Source organism: Rutidosis leptorrhynchoides, chromosome 2 (genome assembly GCF_046630445.1).
Source record: "Rutidosis leptorrhynchoides isolate AG116_Rl617_1_P2 chromosome 2, CSIRO_AGI_Rlap_v1, whole genome shotgun sequence".
NCBI lineage: Eukaryota > Viridiplantae > Streptophyta > Magnoliopsida > Asterales > Asteraceae > Rutidosis > Rutidosis leptorrhynchoides.
This window is the reverse complement of record NC_092334.1, coordinates 451,834,720-451,847,384: the sequence shown is the minus strand read 5'-3', so window position 1 is coordinate 451,847,384 and position 12,665 is coordinate 451,834,720. Positions and strand designations below refer to the sequence as shown.

At 32.0% G+C, this 12,665-nt stretch overlaps 1 protein-coding gene across 6 annotated transcripts; it reads left to right on the top strand.

Moving 5' to 3' along the window:
- Positions 1 to 3,968: 3,968 nt before the first annotated feature.
- On the top strand, positions 3,969 to 9,231 carry LOC139892489 (uncharacterized). 6 transcript variants are annotated; one of them, XM_071875595.1, is made up of 9 exons: positions 3,969 to 4,338; positions 4,510 to 4,592; positions 5,249 to 5,592; positions 5,726 to 5,893; positions 6,613 to 6,721; positions 6,814 to 6,878; positions 7,230 to 7,363; positions 7,672 to 7,731; positions 9,071 to 9,231. In XM_071875595.1, exons 3-5 carry the CDS (start codon positions 5,437 to 5,439, stop codon positions 6,700 to 6,702), a joined length of 414 nt encoding a protein of 137 aa, XP_071731696.1. In that variant the 5' UTR covers positions 3,969 to 4,338; positions 4,510 to 4,592; positions 5,249 to 5,436; the 3' UTR covers positions 6,703 to 6,721; positions 6,814 to 6,878; positions 7,230 to 7,363; positions 7,672 to 7,731; positions 9,071 to 9,231. The 6 variants fall into 6 exon arrangements, with proteins under 6 accessions (XP_071731696.1, XP_071731694.1, XP_071731693.1 ...); XM_071875593.1 differs by lacking the exon at positions 9,071 to 9,231 and adding an exon at positions 7,926 to 9,042 and having other exon boundaries at positions 6,613 to 6,705; XM_071875592.1 differs by lacking the exon at positions 9,071 to 9,231 and adding an exon at positions 7,926 to 9,042.
- Positions 9,232 to 12,665: the final 3,434 nt, after the last annotated feature.

Here is a 12,665-nt window from a genome sequence, read left to right as displayed (position 1 = left end):
AGATGGAGTAGGACGGGTCACTACACCCTCGCCGTCCCCGCCGCCTTTTCTGGCTTCTTAATTTGATCATTCCTCAAATCGGGACATTCCGTCCTTCGGTAACCCTCTTTATTACAATTAAAACAAACAATTTTGTTGGAAGATGAGTTCGTACAATCACGGGCCATGTGCCCTTGTAGCCCACAATTGTAGCACGTGGGTCTAAACCTCTTAGAAGCCCCATTTTTCACACTACCGACGCTCTCGGTCACACTCCTACTCTTCTTGTTCGAGTGGCTAGTAGCTTCAAATTTTCGTTTGCCAAAGGTGAAGTCACTCTTTCTCGGAGCAAGCGACTCAAAACCCTTAGCGATATCAAATAGCTCATCAAAAGTTTTCGCCGAATTCCTACTAATCCTTTCTTGATAGTTATCATTCAAGGTTCGGTAGAAATCTTCTTTCAACATATGGTCATTCCCGACATACTACGGCAAAATTGGGTCTTTGATAAGAAAGTGGACTTGAGAGTGTTCAAATCCATTGACCCTTGCCTCAAAGTACACAACTCGTCCTTAAGCCTCGAAAGATCGGCCGAAGTTCGGTACTCCTTGAAAAATTCTTCCTTAACCTCATCCCACGTCCCACGTCAAACTCATACTTTGTTCTTCGCCATAAAGTCGGATTTTCTCATCCCACCACAACTTGGCGTCACCCCTCATCATGCTACTACCATACCTTGTCCTTTTATCGAGAGGGCACTCACTAGTATGAAAAGCCCCCTCCATGTCGGAGATCCAACGAGCACTCTTAAGCGGGTCTCGTTCACCCTCAAAGGTGGGAGGTTGAGCATCTTTGAAATTTTTATAGTGGAAGTCTCGCCTTCCAACGTTATCCTCTTGAAGAACAATTTTAACTTGTTCCTTGACTAGATTGACTACTTGCTCATCAATCGAATCTAAGAACATCTTTCTAGCGTCCTCTAGAAAGGCCGCATGACGCCTTTGCATAATGGCCTCAACCTTGGCCGTAAACTCGACATCCTCACGCGTACCCCTTCATTGTTCTCGGGTCCGTTTCTCGTCTTCATACTATAAAATGGAAATAGGTTAAACAATGAAACGAAAGGACATAACATAAAAGCATATATGTACATCTCACACCGCCCCATTTTACTCAACAATCGTCGTACATCGCTTGTTTGACACGATTTGAACCCGTAACAATGGTAGCTAATCATTGTTACGTGAGAACGTCACATTAACTTGCTAGTACAACGTCCATCTCGCTTGATGATTGCAAATACAACACAAAATAATTAGCACATAGTTAATTCACCTAAATCTAGGCACTAACAAATCCCCGGTCCGACCCGTCTCCTACAAGTCCCGCATAAAGCGCATACACAATACAAGTCTAAGTCTAGGCACCTATCTCAAGTCTCCTAAATCCCTTAGACCATGCTCTGATACTACTTGTAACAACCCAACCCGTTAACCAACTGAATACGTGCAATAAAATTTATTTATTTTTTAATAGAGGAGTGCGCGGCGCGCACAAGCCAATTCAGCTTCTGTCCGGTTTTGCCAATTTTCAAATAAAGATCCCCCACTTCCCAACACATTTGGACGAAACGCTTTTCACAACATGTTATAATAGTTAAAACTCATGCGATTCAATAATAATATAAGTTTTACGAAACCAGGCCCAAATATGCCGTAATACGAGTTTCGTACAAAATATAAGTTTCGACCAAACTAGTTTAAATTCCAAACTACACTTTGAGCATGGTGTTTAGGGTTAAACTACCCAAATCTCGGTCAAACTCCAAAAGCTATATGTCCAAAAGCTTCTCCTAATATAATGAAGCGGGATCACTAATCCAAATGAACGCCCTTACCCTTGTCCATGCCGGAACCTATAAAAAGGTAAACAACGGGAGGGTAAGCAAAACGCTTAGTGAATGTAATAATTATACACATACATAAATAATATACCTACTTGCAAACACTTACACACATACCGCATACATGCTAGCAATATAATTAGCATACCATCTCAAGTACGAAGCTAATAATCTCCAAAACTGCAACTAGCATAATCAATAGCATATAATCGACATAATACAGTATGCTACAATACAATACACAACCATGGTTAACCATTCTCGCGTCATGGTACTACCGGCTCTTTGGTTCACCCCATACGCATCGGTTATGATGCTACCGGCTCTTTGGTTCACATCACTACCCGAGTCATACTCGCGCTAAAGTGCTACCGGCTCTTTGGTTCACACTCTAACAACTCGTGCCGTAGTGCTACCGGCTCTTTGGTTCACACTACAACACACGTACTATGACGCTACCGGCTCTTTGGTTCACATCATAGCACAATCGCACATACTATGGCACTACCGGCTCTTTGGTTCATACCATAGCATACAAATAAATACATTATATACATACGCATATAATCATTCCACTCACCTTAACGCCTTCAGTGAATGTTTTACACTTTCGCAAGCTTCAAGGTAAAGTACCTAATACAATAAGTACTCAATCAACATACAAACTAGTTGGACTAAACACCAACCATTCACTCATGTGCATTTAATGACTTAAATGCATTAAATGCCCCATTTTCACCAAAACCGTCCATTTAAGGTCAAGACCATCACATATCACTAAAAGCTAGTGACTAAGGTCCAACAACACTAACTAATACACAATTAGGGTATTTCATTCCCATCTTTCCCAACTAGGTCAATTATTACCCATTTAACCATTTTAAAGTCACACACCCATTTCGGGTCATCCACTAACCCCATTAACACCCATTTGCTTAATAACTAGGTGTGCTAGTAATTAACTAACCAATTATGACTCATAAGTCCATTTAACATTTCCAAAACCCTTGGCTAGTCATCCTTGGGTCCTCATGACCCAATCTTACCCAAGAACACCCAAAATCACCAAATATGGGGTTTTATGTTCATCACTAACCCAAACCCTAACCCTTGAACAAATTAAAATAAGGAAATCAAAGTTAGAGCTTACCACTACAATTACAACGTAGCTAGTGATTAGATGAACAAATTTAACACACGCGGTTTGGCCCGAAATCAACTTCTTCCTCCTTGATTTGAGCTTTCTCTTTCTCAAAGGGTTTCTCACTCTAAACTTGAAGTAGAAAGATGAAGGTGGTTGAAAGTGGAGTTATGACACTCCATCCACTGATCTTGTGGTCCTTAACTCAGCCCTAAGTGAATTTACCAAAAAGCCCTTCCAAAATATCAATTAAAAGAAACAGAATCCGGCTACAGTAGCAGTGCGCCACGAGCACCCTTAAGTGTGCGCTGAGCGCACCCTAGTCTGGGTAGGCTCTGACCTCTGTTTAACTGCGCAATATTTCCCACACTTCAAGTACCCTATTTACACCACTGTACAATAATTATTCGAGTCTTACAAATAATAATATTATATATATTAGTAAATAATGAAACGACGATTTAAAGAAGCAAATGACCACAACACTCAAATGAATAAGTTACACTTTGAGTGGGGTAGTTTTCATTGATTTGAGTCTTGTTATTGATAAAGGTACATTACACGAAACATAAAGTACAAGATTTTATAGCGTACGAAACAACATTCGAAAAACCGGAACCAGGACATATGTCTAGCGACAATGTACAAGTTATCAGAACTAAATTTACAAGTTAACTGTGTATGAGAATATAATATAATATATAAATAATTATCTACACTATACATTATAAGAAAAACTTAATTGAGATATCTTAAAATTTTTCTTTGAATTGTAACCATTAGATCAACTAATAGACAACTACTACCCCCATCATCTAACCATTCATTTTAATTATTGATCAATAAGTCATATTTACATATTAAAACATCCAAAATACCCTTCCCCTACATTAGATTACGGGAAAAAATACACAAAATAGGGGTCACCCTCATCTCTTCATTCACGTTATTGATTCCATCCCTAAAATGCTCCCAAAACGAACCCTAAATTGAAAACCTGATTCATTCGAACCCTAAAATATGTTCAACAATTGATTAACACAGCCCTAAAACACGTTCAACAATCGATTACCATTCCAATGAATCAGGCCCGCGGACACAACTAATATCGAAGGAATCAAAGTCTTCCTGAACAAAGGTTATTGTGGTGTTTTTTTTTCCTAAGTCGTGTATGGCACAAACGGGAATTTGGGGTCTTTTCTTTTTCTTTTTCAACAAATGATTAACAATGCAACTGTCGGATTCTTGATTAGCGTCAACGATCGCGAAATTTTTTATATTTATTTTTTCTTCTCAACAAACGATTGATAGAATGGTATGTTATTGAAATCTCTTGAAAAAAACTTGTGTTTTCAGTTCATATTTTACTGCAATTTAAGGCGATTAATCTTTAAATATATCTAGATGTCTATGTCTATGTAGTGCTAAACGACTGTTATCTTATTCAGTTCTTATTTGTTACAATAGTTATTACTACCATTTATAGATATCATGATGGAGTATATCATATTTACGGGTTATGACAATAATTCAACAACATAAAAGTGTGCTGCCCTGACATCCAATATGGTATGGCTATTCTCAATTGTAATGGTTACATACAATTATTGATAAGTTGGAATAACCTGGGAAGGTGAAATGGAATTCTTAAGCAAATTACATCCAATTTCCTGGTTATTGTCAATATCAGTACTAAAAATATGGGTCATCAATCATATCATATAAACCTAATATCACGTCTAATATTGATGTGATCTTGAAATCTCAATGCTAAATTATTGCAGATATCATAGTCCTAAAAAACAACTATTTTTAATGATGATGAAATCCTAAAAAACAACAACAACACAGACTCATATGTGGGATTGTGGAAACATAACCAAGTCTACATATTAGACGTCAAATTAGTGTTGATCTTAATCCGAAATAGTAACAAAAAAAAATCACATTGATAGTGATTGTCAATATCCATATTTAAAATATCTAACATTGATTACATGAGCCTAATATCACGTCTAATATCCATGTCATCTTGAAATTGATATGCTAAATTAAGGCAGAACAATTATCTCGCAATAACAGCTAATTTGCGGTTGTGATAATCCTAAAAAACAACAATTGTTGACTACTAAATATATTACAATTATTTGACCATAGTTAGATATATTTCCAGTTATACTATTTAATCAAATTAAAATTACGTGAAATTGATTTTTGATTGACAGTCTGGCGATATTAAACTTGTCATTAGTAACGATTTATTACCACACATATTTGATCATGTCAATCAAAATTTACCGCCTTTTCTATCCTATCAAACCGTGTATTATTTACCTATAAATTGGACCATTGGTTCTCATTGAAATACATACCAAAACATTCATTCTCAATTACACACAAACAAAAACATTCAATGGCTACTGTTGAAAACTTCACACCACTAAACCTCATTACCGACCAGACTAACGATTGGAAGATATGCATTAGAGTTCATATCAATTGGAGGAAGACGTACTTGAAGAATCCGAATAATGCATCATCCTTGGAAATGATACTGGTTGACCAACAGGTAAATTTTTAGATGTCATACAATTGTTAATTACACTTATGCATAGTTAATTTGTCTGGATTGATATGTTGCATACTAATACTGATACTATTAAATTCCATTCCTCCTCATTGTTAATTTGTGATACTGGCAGGGGTTTAAAATCAGAGCGACTACTGATAGGCAGGGGATGACATTCTTTGGAGACACGTTCAAAGAAGGTGAATATTTTGTGCTGTCCAACTTTCGTGTGGGCAAACATGATGATGATGTTAAACTCATTCAACATGCGTTTAAGATCCACCTTTCACGTACAACAAAGGTACGTAAAAGTCCTGCTTTCGTGATTGAACGATATGTTTTTAGGGTTGTAAGCTATGATGATATTTGTCAAATATGGAGATCAAAGTCTGATGATATTGTTGGTAAGATGTACTTATAATATTAACCTGTTTTGACTACATTATTATGTGTTATGACATACGTTTGCCCATGTTTAACTACTTACATTTCCAATCCGTACTAGATGTTGTTGGGTATGAATCTTTACAAGGATTATTTAGTTAGTCTATTAAACCCATTTTGAAATTTTAGATAAATTTGTAGTTGTTGTCGGACTAGGAGCTGTTGTAGATATGTTACAAACAAACTTCACTGTTGATGTAATTGTATCTTTAAAAAAAATCATGAAGAAACAAATTGACTTGCAATTAACTTGAATTTCAGCTTTTACAAATTTGTTTATTTATTCTATCTACACTTTTGCAAGCACCAAATGATTGTGCAGTTGATTCGTATTAAAAAGATTTGATCCTCCGTCCATTGAATCTAACTCATATATTAAGGTATGCTGTAAAACTTAATTTGTGTACCTAATAGTGTCTACCTTTAAAAAAGGGTGTAATGTGTAAGATTTTTTTTTTTTTTGGAAATTCTGAAAACAGATATTTATCGATTATCTTTTTAATTATTTGTGTAATGCTTGCATCCTAAAATGTGTAATACTTTGCATCTTAACATATTTGTTGTGTTCGCCTTTAGGTGATCGCCATTAGGAACAACAAAGTGCATGATCTGCAAGCAGTAATTACTAACAAAATGTCAAGTACTTCTATACTTGTGCCTACTTGAAAGGTAGACTACATCCAAGGTTGTATATCGTTGATATTTTCTAATTTCTATATCGAAAATCATCTATTAGGCGTATTAAGCAACCTATTCACTCGCATTTGTGTCTACCAGCTTGAAATTATGGTAACTGCTAAGCATTTTTTTGGTAACGGAGACGTATCATAAGATCCTGACAGGTATTTTTTACAACTAAGTGGAAACATCATAATGTATTTATAGGAAAATCTAAATGATTTGTCTATATTGTCATTTTGCTAAATAAGTTGGTCTTAAGGAATATACAATTAAGGGTGGCAAATTGGGTGGGTCGGGCAGGTTGGATGATGACTAAAAAGTGTTTTGGGTAAAAACAAGGTTATGATGGTACGTGCCACATTAGGGCTGAACGATGAATTAATAAATGCAAGGTGCACTGTGTCGGAATGATGCAAGGTGCACTTGTGTCGGAATGATGAATTAATAAAACTTTCAGGTATATTGTTCTAGAACTCAATGAGAAACTAAATTTAAAATATCTAAAAAAACAGATATGTGTAAGCGAGGATTATTTTTGTCATATTCGGATATTTAAGAAGAAAAAAAGTTCTAATCAGACAGTAGCATGTTGACATATGTGTAAGGTGTTTCTCTGTGGTGCATGATACTGCAACGCAAAACAGAGGTAATTTGTTTTATTCAGTAATGCATAAATACCTTAAATGAAATTCGATGTATGGTCTACAGGATTATTACTATTTTATTTATATAAAGCTTCGAGTACTTTTGCCAACATGCCTATATCATTGTCCAGTTCCACTCGAGTACCCAAACTTATCATAACATTAAATATATCCACATTATTATTGCATATAATTAGATTAGATTAGATGTGTTCTCCTAAATAATAGTAACTTTGTAGGTGTCCTTTTAGTCACGCTATAAATGCTTAATCATGAGAAAGTTTGTTTGATGTATGGCTGTTGCTTACAGGTCTAGAAGAGGAAATCTGAACAATATTTAGCAGACAACAATTTCATACACAATTATAAGGTTAGTCTTACCTTTTTTTTCTTCTTACACCCAAAAATCAAAATCCCTCTTTGTATTTTGGACCTTATATGGTAAAATTACAGATCCATTAGATGTAAAGATAGTTATGTTCTGTACCTGCTATAGAAGATTATAGTTGAAGGTTTAACAACAACTAAACTAATATGTGTATAATGATGAATCAAATCTTATAGGGTGCGTAATGGGGAGGCAGGTCGGTTTAGTCAGCCGAGTCAAAATATTATTGTGTCACAATGGTTGGTCAAAACGAGTTTAAGATGCACTTCATTATATAGTTTTAATGATCTTAGACGACTATTGCATCTATCGTACTTTAGTGCATCTCTCTAGTTGTATACCACATATTTAGAAATCATATCTTAATGTGCAACTTAGTGGAGAATAATTATGTACAGATTGATTGTGTTACCTATGAAAATTTCCTTTTCTTCAGGTCGCCACTATCCTACGAATGAACGTGACAAGTTTAGGGGTCAGCCGCGTGCTGCGGCGGACCCCTTATTTTTATATATAATATAACTACTCAGTTTTTCACTGTACGAAACTTATGTTTTTAAATTAAATACTTAAACGTTAATAAGCATAATAAAATAATAGAGAAGATACGTTTCAAATTAATAATTAAAATAGTTAAAATTAAGATAATTTAAATATTCATATTAGAAGTGTAGGAGTATGAAAAAGAAATTGTAAAGTAGAAAAAGAAGTAAAATTAAATATTTTAAATAAAATATAAAAAAGCGGTAAAAAAATAGAAGAAGTTATATAAATATTGCGGAAAAAAAAAGATTAGATTATAAAAAGAATTTAAAAATAAAAGAATGAAAGTCAGTGAATTAAAAATAAAAAATATTAATGGTGCATTATGAAAAGTTAAAAGAAAAAGGGGCTAAATGTGTAAAAGAGGAAAAAAAGAAAGAAAAGGGTATGGGGTTAGCAGGGCTCGAACAGCTGACCTCTTAATCAAGAAAACCATGCCTTAGTAACTACTCCAGCTTTGTTTTTGTGTTTACTTACTACAACTACTACTATATAACTATGCGAAAACGACCTAAAAAGTCAAAATTCAGTAAAAGTCAAAATTGACGTCTGGAGTTACTGTAGCTATTTTTCGGATTGAATATATAGTATTAATATAAGGATAATAAAGAATCTATCTAATGAGAATCAAAGTGTAATTTTTTACTATAGAGCATATGCTTGATTGTATATATACTCTGATTGTATATACTCAGATTGTATATATAGTGACTATAGAGCGTATGATTTATTTTGAGTCTATTGTTTTATGTTGAAACTTCCTATAATCTTTGATCAGGTTTTGAGCAAAGTTAGTTGTTGAAATTGAGGGTATATTGCTTATATCTGGTGTACAGCTTCACAGCTTCGGTAGTGTTACCTTTTGTTTATTTTGTTGTTTATAATCTTTACATCTGAATGGATCATTATGGTTTGGATCAAATAACTTAGCCGAAGGGGAACAGGTTAATGGATTGAAAATTGCAAATTCTATTTTAGTTTTTTTAAATAAAAAAGTTAGATAAATTATGAATCATAACTAATCCATTAATTTTTTACAGATACTTGTAAAGAGTTGAAAAATGTAGGTTTCTGCAGCCCAACCACACCCATTTGACCCTTTAAGCAGCCATAAGACCCACCCATTTTGTCATTTCTAGATTATCATCTTGTGGTGATGATACTTACTTGATCGTTCATTTGTCTAACAATTATCATTGTTGTAAGCCTTGAAAATATCACGATAAAGCATTTTAGGATAGTTTACACTGTTGCACTTAATGAACTCGGATAAGAAAAGGAGCTCGGTAGAAGCACTGAATGTGTTTCAAACTATGTAGTAAGGGTAACATTAGTTGTTAGTAAATTATGTTGGGATTGGCTAACGCATGCCCTAAGGGCACAAGTTAAACCTCATTTATTACACTCAAAATTTTCAAATATATTACAAAATTAATTTATCAAACTCATAAATTTCCTAATTTACATATGTATTAATTACAATTTTATATTATTCAGAGAAACTTTGACATCATTAATGGTTCTTAACATGTGCCTTTAGAGCAAAAGTTAGCTTTTCCCAATTATGTTTATCTCAGTTACGTATTTAATTTTATCCATATACATGTACCTTTGTTTCAATAGAACATATTCAATATTCTCATAATTGTATTCCAACTATCAAAAAATTCTAAACAACTAATAAATTAAGAAAATCATATTTGATCTAACCCCTGAAATTGACCCACAAATTTTGCGGGTCTTAAGCTAGTATAAATTAAATATATTATATATAAAATATAATATTAAACCCAGCAGCCCACGTGAAAAATCAATTGACAGCCGGAACAGGGCACCATGCGATCGCATGGCTAAGCCCCATAAATCCCATGCGATCGCATGGGTAGGGTTGGTGGCTGAAGTCTATAAAATGAGCGAGTTCATTTCTCATTCATGCATATTTCCTTCTTCTTTCTTACACTCCGTATGATTATTATTATTATTTATATTAATATTATTATTATTATTATTATTATTATTAAGATTAATATTATTATTATTAATCGTATTATCATTATTAGTAGTAGTATTATTATTAGTATTATACATAAAATACTACGACAAGGTCATGAGCGAGTTATTTTCAAACGGGTTTTTCGAGCGGGATATAGCTAAGAAAATTATGGGTTATAGCTATAGAGGTTATGTTTAATGTTCGGGGGTATAGCTCGTGATGTCAACCTAGCATTTGACATGTCCGTCGCGTCTACGTACTTTTCTGCAATATTGAATCACAATATTGATACGTGAGTATTCATATCTTATCTTTTATATATTAATAGTGTATCCATGACTAGTGCTCGAGTATATATGTTATGCATGCTTGTATGCTTAATTTCTTTTGTTAGATAGTTTATGATAAATCATGAATTTGATACATATGCTACTGAGATAAGGTATATGATATGCATGTCCTTGGAAAACTGGCGAAAAATTAATAACTTTTCATTTAGATATCGTATGGTTTCGATGAACGAATTAAAAGATATAGTCACTGAATTATCATTAATTTTAGTATTATTATTAAAATGATTATTATTATTACTATCGTCGTTATTATCGTCGTTGTTATTATTATTATTATTATTATTATTATTATTATTATTATTATTATTATTATTATTATTATTATTATTATTATTATTATCATTATCATTATCGTTATTAATATAAGTATTATCATTAAAAATTGTTATTATTATTATTACTATCGTTACTATCATTAAGGTTATTATTAATATTATCATTATTATTATTATTATCATTATTATTATTATTATTAGTATTATCATTAATATTATTATAATATTTATTATTATTAGTATCATTATCATTAAAAACTAATATTAGTATCATCTAGTTATTATGATTACTATTATTATTATCATTATTATGAATGCGATATAAAAGAGGACTAAAAGTTATTAAGCAAGTCTATTAAGAAATAATGAGTATAAGTATCATGATTCAGTTAAAATATTGTTAAGATATTGATTTAGATAAAAATATCGTTTTCATTATTTTTATCATTATTATTATTATTATTATTATTATTATTAAAAGTAACATTAATATTAAAATTGCCATTTTTATTAAAATTATCATTTTTAATAGAAATATCATTGTTATTATAAAATATCATTATTATTATCATTTTAGTATTATTATTATTAAAAATTATCATTTTGAACAGAATTATTATTTTTATATAAAATATTATTATTATTACAGTTAATATTAAAAAGTATCGCTATTATTAAAATTATCATGATTTGAATTATCATTTTATTAAAATTAATATCATCATTAGTAAATAAATATTGTTATTATTATTATTAGTAGAATAATAATAATTATTATTACAAAATAATACAACTTTTACTCATTATTATTATTATCAATATTATTTTATCAAATAAATATGTGATACAAAGATATTTTTACCACACGTAATATAATTACATTAATAATACATACCACTAGATTTTTATGATATTAAGTGAACTTTATAAATTTTATTATTTAAGATATATAAAAGTATATTTTTATCATATATAAATTTTAATATAAATTTTATTTATTAATAAATGACTTGTATTATTTACTCTAATAAAATCTAATAAATATATTTAAATATATAAACGACTATGTTTAAATTATATATTAAACAAGTATAGATTTTGGAAGTCATTTTGGGTCAAGTTGACTTTTGTTGACTTTTGATGACTTTTGCATGATAATCTCGAGCATTAGGATTGTGATACACTACGACTTGACCTAAATTGTTAGGCAGATATTGACTAACATATAAATATATATACTTAATATAGGTTCGTGAATCCGAGGTCAACCCTACACTTGTTCAGTGCCGTCATTTGCATTATTGCTACGAAATACAGTATCGTGAGTTTCATTTGCTCCATTTTTAAATGCTTTTGCAATATATATTTTTAGGACTGTGAATAAATACGCTGCTTTTAGAAATGTTTGACGAAATAGACACGAGTACTTAAAAACATTCTACGACTGAATTATTATTTGTACATATGAGTGTTCCTGTACGATTATACAGATGAGTGTTCATGTATGTTTGAGGATATCCTATATGCATTTTGTTAATGTCGGTTACCAGGTGTTTATTCGTATGAATGCATTTTATACAGATGAGTGTTCCTGTATGATGATTTTTTTACAGATGAGTATTCCTGCAGATTATTTATAAAAATGAAATCTCGTGGTCTATTAAAATTATGGAAATGATGGATTATGATAAACTAATGAACTCACCAACCTTTTGGTTGACACTTTTAAGCATGTTTACTCTCAGGTTCGAA

Excerpts from the sequence above, each read along its gene's own strand:
- LOC139892489 (XM_071875594.1), top strand. The coding sequence starts at position 5,437 with ATGGCTACTGTTGAAAACTTCACACCACTAAACCTCATTACCGACCAG. Across the intron at positions 5,593-5,725 it reads TGATACTGGTTGACCAACAG|GGGTTTAAAATCAGAGCGAC; the intron begins GTAAATTTTTAG and ends TGATACTGGCAG. Across the intron at positions 5,894-6,612 it reads ACCTTTCACGTACAACAAAG|GTGATCGCCATTAGGAACAA; the intron begins GTACGTAAAAGT and ends GTTCGCCTTTAG.